This window comes from Triticum dicoccoides, chromosome 6B, assembly GCF_002162155.2.
Source record: "Triticum dicoccoides isolate Atlit2015 ecotype Zavitan chromosome 6B, WEW_v2.0, whole genome shotgun sequence".
NCBI classification, from domain to species: domain Eukaryota; kingdom Viridiplantae; phylum Streptophyta; class Magnoliopsida; order Poales; family Poaceae; genus Triticum; species Triticum dicoccoides.
The window spans coordinates 145,870,354-145,884,037 of NC_041391.1; the positions used below are offsets into that span (position 1 = coordinate 145,870,354).

The 13,684-nt window shown below is 47.5% G+C and overlaps 1 protein-coding gene across 1 annotated transcript; it reads left to right on the forward strand.

Annotated features, from left to right (window-relative positions):
- The first annotated feature begins 279 nt into the window (after nt 1-279).
- Nucleotides 280-4,124, forward strand: LOC119320446. Its single transcript, XM_037594535.1, has 2 exons — nt 280-615; nt 2,632-4,124. Exon 2 carries the CDS (start codon nt 2,767-2,769, stop codon nt 3,799-3,801), a length of 1,035 nt encoding a protein of 344 aa, XP_037450432.1. The 5' UTR covers nt 280-615; nt 2,632-2,766; the 3' UTR covers nt 3,802-4,124.
- Nucleotides 4,125-13,684: the final 9,560 nt, after the last annotated feature.

The window sequence follows — 13,684 nt, forward strand, 5'->3', positions numbered from 1 at the left end:
TAATCAAGTAATGATGATTGCTGTCTAGTCTGTGTCGGGCTAATGTGATCTCGCTGAATAATTAATTACATTTTTTTGAGGGGTGAATAATTGATTACATGGGCCTGCAATACTTCATTCATGTGATATGTGTTGCCCAAATCTTGGAAGTCAATTGAGGCCTTCGATTTTGGATTCACGTTCTGATTTTGACTGGGCCGTCGACTGGGTTCACGGCCCCCCGCTTGTTCACGCAGCGTCTCGATGCCCCGCGTGGCGCGTCGCTCCGCCCCACCCAAAGCCGGCAAGCCCCCAATCTCTCGCCTGCCCGACTGGCGGTGCCGCCACCCGCACCGCCGCCTGCCCGACCGACTCGGGTCGCCTCCGCCCGCGCCCTCACACCTCGCCCGCGCCGCCACCTGCCCCGCCTCACGTCGTCGGTGCCCCTCACGACCCTGGCCCACACCTCCCTCGCGGCGCTCCCAGTCCGCTTGCCGCCCTGCCTCATGGCGAGAGGGGAGGTGATTTGGTCAAGCCGTCTGCGGTCCAGGTTTCTGGTGGCGACTGCTGCAGGTGTGCCGCCGCTACGACTGCGCCTTGGGCGTGGCCGCTTCATCCCGGTGGCCCGCTGGCTTGGTGAATGCGTGACATCCTGCTCTTCCCTCTCTTTTTTTTTTTGCGGGTGCGTATTTGCGCCTTTCTTCCGTGATTAACTTGGTGTGCCGGCGACGTGTTTAGGGATTGGATGTGTCATGCTTGGTGCGGCATTTGGTGAATTCTCCTTTTTTTTAACCTTCAGCATTGCATTTTCTGTATGGAAAGAAAGCCTGGTTAAAATAGCTGCAACTATCCCCATACATGATAAGTGCAACCATTTTTCTCAGTTTAGTGCTTAGTTGAGCTTTCTTTCTGCGCATTTTCGGTACTGGACAGTTCAAGGTTTGTTTCTCAATTTCGCTGTAGGGGTTCCATGCAAACTTGGGTGCTCAATGCAGTGATTGGTATTCCATGCACATCATACTTAATGCCTCAGTCAAAAAGATTAGTTGAAAGTTTATTGTATTATATATGCAACCAGTCAATTCTCTTCGGCGTTGGTAAATATCTATCACTAGACTTGATTGAGGGACTAATCACCATGGTAAAATCAAGGTTAAATGGAGGTACATCAAAGACTGCACAAGATGTACCCTTGCAGGTTAAAATCAAGGTTACAGGATGTACTCCTGTGTCAATCAGTCAATTATCTTCTGTATGATCTACGATGTACCCTTGCAGGATGCATTTTTTTTCATTGAATAGATGCAACCCTGTTTAGATCGGATTCTCTAGTTGTAGGAGATAGATTCAACATTTATCGGAACAATTCATAGGTTATTATTGTGCACTCAGTAACATAAGGTATTACAGTTTTGGCTGCTTTTCATATAGATGTCCACCTGATTTCCTCGCTTACTACTCCATGTGAATTGCACAATCTAAGAGAAAGATTGCTCTTCTTTGGTTTTTCCACATGCCTTCATTTTGCATTATACTCCTTCCGTCCGGAAATACTTGTCCTACAACCATTCCTAGGACAAGTATTTCCGGACGGAGGGAGTATCATTTTGCTTTTCCCCAGAGCACGTGCTTAAAAAATTAAACTTCTGAAACAAGGTGATAACATATTATAGAATATACAGATGGTGTTGATCCGCCTCTTCTTATTTATTTTCTACGGAAATGTTTTCATTTGGGTTTTGGGCATTGGAAATGTTCTTGTGGGTGGCGATTTTTATGCTTGGAGTTAGATGACATTGTTTTTTTCATTATACCATCACATATGCACCCTAAGAGAAAATGAGTCTACAAGACACTAAATGTGACCATCTATGACAATACCTTTATATTCTTTTGCACTATAGAGGAACTAGTAACACATGCATGCATATTACTAGTCTAAATTACTCCCCACTATGACCAGTCTAAAATGGGATGTGATCTGCCAATTAAATGAGTACTCCCTCCATCCCATAATGTAAGACGTTTTTTGACACTACACTAGTATCAAAAAACGTATATTATGGGACGGAGGGTGTAGTTTACAAAACAATATTGTTACTTGGAGTAGTAGGAGTATAATGGCTTACTTTGGTCTTACATCAGTTCAATATATGACAATCTTCCTTTCTGTAATAATCATAGCTAATCCTGTTTGAGCTACTAATTAATTTGTTGACTCCACTAATTACTGATGTAGCAAGTACTGTAGTTCGATTTAGTTGCTTCATCTTCCACAGTATTAAATCGGAGTTATGAATCGTGACCCGTGCTGAAAACTAAGAGGAGACACCAAATAGGCAAGTCAGTTTTACTATTGTCACATTGTGCTACTATACTAAACCAGGAAAGCAGACACGTGTGCGTGTTGTTTAGACGTATCTCTGTTTCAGTGCTCTGCTTGGTCTGTTTACGCGAGCATAGTATTCTGAAAGTAGAGTAGTACGTGCTCTGTTTCACTCTTACCATGATGAAGAAACAATATGGTATTCTGAATCCCAAGCACATACACTGCACGTCCACTCCCCAAAGAATTTTTACTTTAGTTTTAGTAGTGTGCTCAACCTGCTTCTATTTACACGCATCTGATCGAGTTTCCTTCCTTATGTGCAGCCTACACAGCCTGAAGGCTGGGGCGAGCTGCCATGTGATCTGATAAAGCGGATTGTCAAGGATTATCTGTCTTGTGGAATCGACAGACTACGCCTCTCATGGATCAACCCGCACTGGGGCAAGACCATCTGCGATATGAAGCTGCCAGAACTGCCGTGGATGTTCCTTCCTTCAAGCAGCACTCCGATGTTTTTCGAACCTGTGACTCGGTGCCTGCACAAGATCTGGCTTCCGGCTGCACTTAAGAGTGGGCGGCTGTGTGGGTCACGGGGGCCATGGGTATTCATCAGTACTAAGGACCCGGAGCCACAATTCACTCTATACAACCTATGCAATGGAGAGAAGAGGGGTCGCATTGACCTGCCGTTGACGATACTGGACAAGCAAGGGGTGACTCGCTGCGCCAGGGTTGAGATGGCAGCCCTCTCACTCCCCCCTTCAACCGCTGGGTACACGGTGGCTGCCGTGGTACACATTGGCCAATCCCTTGATTACACCATAGCGACGTGGGAGTTCAAGGAGGATCACTGGACCGAGATTGGGAGTGCAGCAGACAGGGTGCTGGACATTTTGTTCTATCAGGGCTCCTTCCACTTCCTCACGTCCAATGAAGATCTCATCAGGCTTGTTCCGGAGGGCCCCTCCTTCAGAATGCTGAGGTATCATGTTGAGTTACGCTCGAGCAAACCGCTGGATGATCTCTATGAAGCTCAGGATGGTACCATGCTGAGGAGGTACCTGGTGGAGTCCACAGCAGGACATCTTCTGTTTGCCGTGAAGAAGACTCATTGTAGCAAGAGGACGGTTGATATCAAAGTTTTCCGTCTGTCTGTTGACGATGCCGGCCAGGCCACATGGGTCCACTACAAGAACACAGCGGGTGAAATGATTTACCTAGGTCAGGCTTCTTCCATATCATGTGTCACTCAGTCTGAGCCCACTATCCATTTTCTTGATGACCGTCTGGTGAAGAGCGAGGATGAGGCGGATCGCTACCACAGGAGGGACATGGGAGGGTTGCGACCCCATGTCCTCCAGGTTAGTTGGTACAGTTACCGAACACCAAACGAGGAATCCAGGTTCAGCTATCGAGCACCAGATGACATAGGAGCGACTGACGTACCAACACCGGTTTGGTGCGAGCCCCAGTCTGATGGATCTACCATGTGACTGACTGCCACTCCTGTGACCATCATCGTCAATGCTTAGTCCAGCTCCGCTTGTTTTCATGGATTGACATTACCCTTTTCTCTCTTTACACATTATATATATAGAGAGAGTGTGCTAGCTGTATGTGGATTCTGCTTTCTAGGATTGCAATTCCTGGAAAAGGGGAATTTCCGAGTATTGGTTCTACCATGTGAGTGACCGTCACTCCTGTGACTATCATCGTCTCTCTGCTTGCGTAGTCATAATGCGTCCTTTCAGATTTTGCTTGTATGAAAGGTGATTGTTACATGGTTAGTAATAACAGAGACAATTCTAGTGATTTTTGTTCCATTGGAGCTTGGACATCAACGCTTTAATATGCTGACCAGAATTAAGTGTTTATGACTATAGAATGCGTCTTCATGCCAGCTTGATATTTCTCGAGCATTTGACTCCCTTTCATGGCCATTCCTCAAGCACATCATGGAAGACTTGCAACTGGTGCGTTTTTTCTGAGGCATCTGGACTACAAATCGACTACAATAAGACCTCGGCGGTGCTCATCCGAGGGAATTACAGTATTAAGGAGAGAGAGTAGCGAACACACTTAGCTGCAGCGTTGCTAAGTTTCCAATCAAATACCTGGGGCCGTTAATTGACTCGGTGAGAGCAGTGGCGCTTGGGTGGCGGAGGGTTTCTTGGAAGGGTCTGGTCGTTTGGTTTTGGTCAAGTCTGTCATCTCAGCGAGAATGCGTCGGCCTGGGTGTTTGAGGAAGTCAACAGTGAGGCATTTGGTTGGTCGCATCTATACCTGGCCAAACCTCGGGCCCGGCCGGGCTTCGGGCCGGGCCTAGCCAAGCCTGACACAAAAAACCCAGGCCCGGACCTGGCCCGGCCATCGGGCCTGTGTTTCTAGGCCTGAGCCCGGCCCGAACACGTAAAAGCCCGTCGGGCTCCGGGCGGGCCCGGCCTGACCTTCAGAAAAATACAAAAATAACGGGCCCGGGCCCGGCCTTCGGGCTCAAAAACTAGGCCCGAGCCCGGCTCAGGGGCAGCGTCGGGCCGGGCCGAGTCGGGCTTCCCATGGCCAGACTAGTCGCATCGCCCTCAACCAGGCCCGTGCGGGAAGAAATCGGCCTATTTGGTTGGTTGGGCCGCACGAAACTCAAAGAATCTCTAGGCCTGCATCGTTGGAAACACTTAATTTGACTGTTTCCAGCGAGCCACGTGGGTGGCTCTCGTGGTGCAGTCTCGTGTTGGCTGCACCACAACACTACTTTGATAATCCTGATAAATACTCATTCAATTTGATCTTGAGTGGGGGCCTTTAGTCCCGATTTATTTGTCTCATTTGGTGATCCGGAACTAAAGGCCCTTCCCAACTGGGACTAAAGGCCGTCCTCTACTAGTGTAGTATCCTCCTTGTTCCTGTTGGCTACATTTTATACTTGTTCGAGATACAGAACAAATGATCGAACTATCTCTTTGCATTAGATGAAGTGCTATATATAGCACTGGAACAAGCGTTTACAAAGGGGGTGTCGGTTCAGACAGAACCGACGCAACGGTTGGAGAAGTAACCTCCAACGGTTAATACAAGCAGGGATTAATCCCTTAATTACTATGTTAATTAATCTTAACACCCCCCTAATCCATGCTTGTCTAGGTAGCATCATCATCTTGAAAGAGACTCCTCCAAAAACCCTGTGGGAAAAATATGAGGAGTATAGAGTTTGATATGTTGCCAAAACTCCTTCAAACCCAATGGGAAAAATAAGGAGAAAATAATGCACCATATAATGGTTATTGTCTCTTTTAACTCAATACGAGAAAAGCCGTAGAGTTCAGAGGACAATAAATATGTCGTATATAGTTTCCCAAAAACCCCGGTGAGGAAAACAGAAAGTATGACATATGATCTCATGTTGATATTACCCCATTAAAAATCTTTATGAGAACCTGTATAGTAAACTCTTGAAGGGAAAAAGAGTATAATATGATGCATTGAACAGGAACAATTTAGGAAGATACTCCCCCTGATTCTTGCATATTCCGAAGTTGTCATATACCGATTCCATTTACACATTCCTGGAATGTAAAAGTTGGTAGAGACTTGGTGAACAAATCAATTGCATGATTTGGCTTGCAAGATATGCAATATAGTGATATTGCTTATTATGTAACTTGTTTCCATCTGGGCAACACAAGAAACATTATCGTTGAGATAATGGTTGGTGGATGTAGCCATGAAGTCTGTTTCAAAGACTCTTCATCAGACGGCTACCACACCTACTAGAAACACTAAGCTTGTCTACGATCTGACATAGTGGGGATCTGATCGATGTATCCAATAATATCGGTGTTCACATTGCTGTGAAACTGAAAAACTGTTGGAAATATGCCCTAGAGGCAATAATAAACTGATTATTATTATATTTCCTTCTTCATGATAATTATCTATTGTTCATGCTATAATTGTGTTATCCGGAAATCGTAATACATGTGTGAATACATAGACCACAACATGTCCCTAGTGAGCCTCTAGTTGACTAGCTCGTTGATCAACAGATAGTCATGGTTTCCTGACTATGGACATTGGATGTCATTGATAACGGGATCACATCATTAGGAGAATGATGTGATGGACAAGACCCAATCCTAAGCATAGCACAAGATCGTGTAGTTCGTTTGCTAGAGCTTTTCCAATGTCAAGTATCATTTACTTAGACCATGAGATCCTGTAACTCCCGGATGCCGTAGGAGTGCTTTGGGTGTACCAGACGTCACAACGTAACTGGGTGACTATAAAGGTATACTACATGTATCCCCGAAAGTATCTGTTGGGTTGACACGGATCGAGACTGGGATTTGTCGATCCGTATGACGGTGAGGTATCTCTGGGCCCACTCGGTAATGCATCATCATAATGAGCTCAATGTGACCAATTGTTTGGTCACGGGATCATGCATTACGGTACGAGTAAAGTGACTTGCCGGTAACGAGATTGAATGAGGTATTGGGATACCGACGATCGAATCTCGGGCAAGTAACGTACAGATTGACAAAGGGAATTGTATACGGGATTACCTGAATCCTCGACATCGTGGTTCATTCAATGAGATCATCGTGGAACATGTAGGAGCCAACATGGGTATCCAGATCCCGCTGTTGGTTATTGGCCGGAGAGCTGTCTCGGTCATGTCGGCATGATTCCCGAACCCGTAGGGTCTACACACTTAAGGTTCGGTGACGCTAGGGTTGTAGAGATATTAGTATGCGGTAACCCGAAAGTTGTTCGGAGTCCCGGATGAGATCCCGGACGTCACGAGGAGTTCTGGAATGGTCCGGAGGTGAAGAATTATATATAGGTAGTCCAGTTTCGGCCACCAGAAAAGTTTCGGGGGTCACCGGTATTGTACCGGGACCACCGGAAGGGTCCCGGGGGTCCACCAGGTGGGGCCACCTATCCCGGAGGGCCCCATGGGCTGAAGAGGGAGGAGAACCAGCCCTTGGTGGGCTGGTGCGCCCCCCTTGGGCCTCCCCCTATGCCTAGGGTTGGAAACCCTAGGGGTGGGGGGCGCCCCACTTGGCTTGGGGGGCAAGTCCTGTTGGGGAACGTAGCAGAAATTCAAAATTTTCCTACGAGTCACCAAGATCTATCTATGGAGAGACTAGCAATGAGAGAGAGGGGAGTGCATCTACATACCCTTGTAGATCGCTAAGCAGAAGCGTTACAAGAACGCGGATGAAGGAGTCGTACTCGTAGCGATTCAGATCGCGGTTGATTCCGATCTAAGCGCCGAACAACAGCGCCTCCGCGTTCAACACATGTGCAGCCCGATGACATCTCCCGTGCCTTGATCCAGCAAGGGGAGAGGGAGAGGTTGGGGAAGACTCCGTCCAGTAGTAGCACGACGGCGTGGTGGTGGTGGAGGAGCGTGGCACTCCAGCAGGGCTTCGCCAAGCACCGCAAGAGATGAGGAGGGAGAGGGGTAGGGCTGCGCCAAGAGGGAGATGTTCTCATGTGTATGGCAGCCCCAAACCCCCACTATATATAGGGGAAAGGGAGGGGCTGCACCCCCACCTAGGTTTCCACCCCTAGGGGTGGCGGCCAGCCCTAGATCTCATCTAGGGGGGCGGCCAAGGGGAGAGAGGGGGGGCGCACCACTAGGTGGGCCTTAGGCCCATCTGAGCCTAGGGTTTCCCCCTTTTCCCTTCTCTCTTCGCCTTGGGCCCTGGTGGGGGGTACACCAGCCCACCTGGGGCTGGTGCCCTCCCACACTTGGCCCACGCAGCCCTCTGGGGCCGGTAGCCCCACCTGGTGGACCCCCAGGACCCTCCCGGTGGTCCCGGTACATTACCGATAGCACCCGAAACTTTTCCGGTGACCAAAACAGGACTTCCCATATATAAATCTTTACCTCCGGATCATTCCAGAACTCCTCGTGACGTCCGAGATCTCATCCGGGACTCCGAACAACATTCAGTAACCACGTATATCTATTCCCTATAACCCTAGCGTCATCGAACCTTAAGTGTGTAGACCCTACGGGTTCGGGAACCATGCAGACATGACCGAGACAACTTTCCGGCCAATAACCAACGGCGGGATCTGGATACCCATGTTGGCTCCTACATGTTCCACGATGATCTCATCGGATGAACCACGATGTCAAGGATTCAATCAATCCCGTATACAATTCCCTTTGTCTACCGGTATAGTACTTGCCCGAGATTCGATCGTCGGTATCCCGATACCTTGTTCAATCTCGTTATCGGCAAGTCTCTTTACTCGTTCTGTAACACATCATCCCGTGATCAACTCCTTGATCACATTGTGCACATTATGATGATGTCCTACCGAGTGGGCCCAGAGATACCTCTCCGTCACACGGAATGACAAATCCCAATCTCGATTTGTGCCAACCCAACAGACACTTTCGGAGATACTCGTAGTGCACCTTTATAGCCACCCAGTTACGTTGTGACGTTTGGTACACCCAAAGCATTCCTACGGTATCCGGGAGTTGCACAATCTCATGGTCTAAGGAAAAGATACTTGACATTTAGAAAAGCTTTAGCATACGAACTACATGATCTTGTGCTAGGCTTAGGATTGGGTCTTGTCCATCACATCATTCTCCTAATGATGTGATCCCGTTATCAATGACATCCAATGTCCATGGTCAGGAAACCATGACCATCTGTTGATCAACGAGCTAGTCAACTAGAGGCTCACTAGGGACATGTTGTGGTCTATGTATTCACACATGTATTGCGGTTTCCGGTTAATACAATTATAGCATGAATAATAGACAATTATCATGAACAAGGAAATACAATAATAACCATTTTATTATTGCCTCTAGGGCATATTTCCAACAAGTCCTCCCCCTTGGCCGACGCCCCCCCTTGAGATGGGATCTCTAGGGGGCCGGTGCACCCCCTAGGGCCCCTATATAAACAGGGGGGAGGGAGGGCAGCCGCACCCTAGTCCCTAGCGCCTCCCTCTCCCCCTGTACCACCTCTCCCTCTCGCTGAGCTTGGCGAAGCCCTGCCGAGATCGCCGCTACTTCCACCACCACGCCGTTGTGCTGGTGGATCTCCATCAACCTCTCTTTCCCCTTGCTGGATCAAGAAGGAGGAGACGTCTTCCCCAACCGTACGTGTGTTGAACGCGGAGGTGCCGTCCGTTCGGCATTAGGATCTTCGATGATTTGGATCACGACGAGTACGACTCCCTCAACCCCGTTCTCTTGAACGCTTCCGCTCGCGATCTACAAGGGTATTTAGATGTACTCCTCTCTCTCGTTGCTAGATGACTCCATAGATTGATCTTGGTGAAGCGTAGAATTTTTTTATTTTCTGCAACGTTCCCCAACAAAAACCAGGACAAGAAGTTTGACTCCAATATATTTTGGATATAGACAACATAGTGTACCAAATGTATGAGTGAAGGTGCTCAAGTTGTAGTAACGAGCGGTATCTTGGTTTTACCCAAATCCTTCATTTAAACTCTATCGTTTAGATGATTACATGTATCGTCATTGCAGGAGTAATCACTGTGTATGACAGAAAAACATGGATAACCATCATTGTAGGAGTAATCCTTGTGTAAAGGAACTCACTAAGTCAGTTGTACCAAATGTACCTACAACAATAAGTCATATGGTGACTTACTGATTTTTACACAATGTATGTTGCATTTTGTATTTCGATTCAGAATTGAGATTCCATTGGAAATCAATCATATATGTCTGAATCTAGTGAGCCACATGGATATGCGATCACTACATCTATCAACTGCAGAGATAGATGATTTTGTACTGCCAATTATATAAGTTACCGGAATGAGATTCCACCTCTGAAGAATAGTTAGGTATCCGCGTAAACCCTTGTGCTACAATACTTGCTCTTTGTTTCACCACCTTGTTGTTCTCAATTCTGTTTCCAGAAGAATACCCTTTCCTTGAGTTCAGTCCGAGTGTTGTTCACACTTTGCCATGGCCATGGTATTTGGATCCGAATCACTTGAAAGGTTTTTTTCAACCTAGTTGAGAAATGTATGTCGACAATTGTAGAGTTTCGGTTATATGTTTCTCCAGAATCTATATATCAATATATAGTTGATGGAAATATCGTTACCCATAGTGACTGCTCGCGATTTCCCAATGCGATTGAGTCAGGTATTCCGATGTCCCGGTCATTTTGTGCACTATGACCTGGGTTGGTGGAGGTTTCCCATCCACTGGGTGTATACTACCCATCAGGTGTCTGTCAACGTGAAGTTGACTTGCATTTACTGATTCATAGGCCTTGATATCCTTGCTTGCAAGAAGCTGAATCCTTATGTACTATTGTCGTACTTCTCCCCTGTTGCTTTGAACGGGGAGTTGAGTGGTTTTAGTTGGTACCTCCACTCTTTCCGGCATATTTTTCAGGATTGTAGGATTGTATGACACCTTTATAGTCAGTAAATGAATCTGGCAGGTTATTTGCAATGTGTTGCAAATCTTCTGAATGCATGGTTCAAATCTTTGAGTACGTGGATTTGAGGCAGAAATGTGTTGAACATTCCACTAATTCCTGGCATTCTTTTGTTGGGGAACGTTGCATAAAATAAAAAATTTCCTATGTTCACCAAGATCAATCTATGAGTTCATCTAGCAACGAGAGAGAGAGAGAGATGCATCTACATACCACTTGTAGATCGCGTGCGGAAGCGTTCAAGAGAACGGGGTTGAGGTAGTCGTTCTCATCGTGATCCTATCACCGGAGATCCTAGCGCCGAACGGACGGCACCTCCGCGTTCAACACACGTACGGTCAGCGTGACGTCTCCTCCGTCCTGATCCAGCAAGGGGGGAGGAGAGGTTGATGAAGATCCAGTAGCACGATGGCGTGGTGGTGGATGTAGCAGGACTCCGGCAGGGCTTCGCCAAGCAACTGCGGGAGGGGGAAGAGGTGTAGCAGGGGGAGGGAGGCGCCAAGACTCAGGGTGCGGATGCCCTACCTCCCCCCTCCTTTATATAGGCCCCCTTGGGGGGGTACCGGCCCTGGAGATGGGAATCTCCCAAGGGGGCGGCGGCCAGGGGGGTGGAGTGCCCCCCAAGGCAAGTGGTGCGCCCTCCACCCCAGGGTTTCCAACCCTAGGCGCAGGGGGCCAAGGGGGGCCCACCAGCCCACTAGGGGCTGGTTCCCCTCCCACTTCAGCCCACGGGGCCCTCTGGGATAGGTGGCCCCACCCGGTGGACCCCCAGGACCCTTCCGGTGGTCCCGGTACAATACCGGGTGACCCCGAAACTTTCCCGATGACCGAAACAGCACTTCCTATATATAATTCTTTCCCTCCGGACCATTCCGTAACTCCTCATGACGTCCGGGATCTCATCCGGGACTCCGAACAACATTAGGTTTGCTGCATACTCATATTCATACAACCCTAGTGTCACCGAACCTTAAGTGTGTAGACCCTACGGGTTCGGGAGACATGCAGACATGACCGAGACGGCTCTCCGGTCAATAACCAACAACGGGATCTAGATACCCATGTTGGCTCCCACATACTCCTTGATGATCTCATCGGATGAACCACAATGTCGAGGATTCAAGCAACCTCGTATACTATTCCCTTTGTCAGACGGTATGTTACTTGCCCGAGATTCGATCGTCGGTATCCCAATACCTCGTTCAATCTCATTGCCGGCAAGTCACTTTACTCGTACCGTAATGCATGATCCCGTGACCAAACACTTGGTCACTTTGAGCTCATTATGATGATGCACTACCGAGTGGGCCCAGTGATACCTCTTCGTTATACGGAGTGACAAATCCCAGTCTCGATCCGTGTCAACCCAACAGACACTTTCCGAGATACCTGTAGTGCACCTTTATAGTCACCCAGTTACGTTGTGACGTTTGGTACACCCAAAGCACTCTTACGGTATCCGGGAGTTACACGATCTCATGGTCTAAGGAAGAGATACTTGACATAGGAAAAGCTCTAGCAAAACGAACTACACGATCTTGTGCTATGCTTAGGATTGGGACTTGTCCATCACATCATTCTCCTAATGATGTGATCCCGTTATCAACGACATCCAATGTCCATAGTCAGAAACCATGACTATCTGTTGATCAACGAGCTAGTCAACTAGAGGCTCACTAGGGACATGTTGTGGTCTAAGTATTTGCACGTGTATTACGATTTCCGAATAATACAATTATAGCATGAATAAAAGACAACTATCATGAACAAAGAAATATAATAATAATCCTTTTATTATTGCCTCTAGGGCATATTTCCAACAGTCTCCCACTTGCACTAGAGTCAATAATCTAGTTACTTTGTGATGAATCGAACACCCATAGAGTTCTGGTGTTGATCATGTTTTGCTCGCGGAAGAGGTTTAGTCAATGGATCTGCGACATTCTGATCTGTATGTACTTTGCAAATATCTATCTCTCCATCTTGAACGTTTTTACGGATGGAGTTGAAACGACGCTTGATGTGCCTGGTCTTCTTGTGAAACCTGGGCTCCTTGGCAAGGGCAATAGCTCCAGTGTTGTCACAGAAGAGAGTGATCGGCCCCGACGCATTGGGTATGACTCCTAGGTCGGTGATGAACTCCTTAATCCATATTGCTTCATGCGCTGCCTCCGAGGCTGCCATGTACTCCGCTTCACATGTAGATCCCGCCACGACGCTCTGCTTGCAACTGCACCAGCTTACTGCTCCATGATTCAACATATACACGTATCCGGTTTGTGACTTAGAGTCATCCAGATCTGTGTCGAAGCTAGCATCGACGTAACCCTTTACGACGAGCTCTTCGTCACCTCATAAACGAGAAACATGTCCTTTGTCCTTTTCAGGTACTTTAGGATATTCTTGACCGCTGTCCAGTGTTCCTTGCCGGGATTACTTTGGTACCTACCTACCAAACTTACCGCAAGGTTTACATCTGGTCTGATACACAGCATGGCATACATAATAGATCCTATGGCTGAGGCATAGGGGATGACACTCATCTCTTCTTTATCTTCTGCCGTGGTCGGGCATTGAGCCGAGCTCAATCTCACACCTTGCAATACAGGCAAGAACCCTTCCTTGGACTGATCCATTTTGAACTTCTTCAAAATCTTATCAAGGTATGTGCTTTGTGAAAGACCTATGAGGCGTCTCGATCTATCCCTATAGATCTTGATGCCTAATATGTAAGCAGCTTCTCCAAGGTCCTTCATTGAAAAACACTTATTCAAGTAGGCCTTAATGCTGTCCAAGAATTCTATATCATTTCCCATCAAAAGTATGTCATCTACATATAATATGAGAAATGCTACAGAGCTCCCACTCACTTTCTTGTAAACGCAGGCTTCTCCATAAGTCTGCATAAACCCAAACG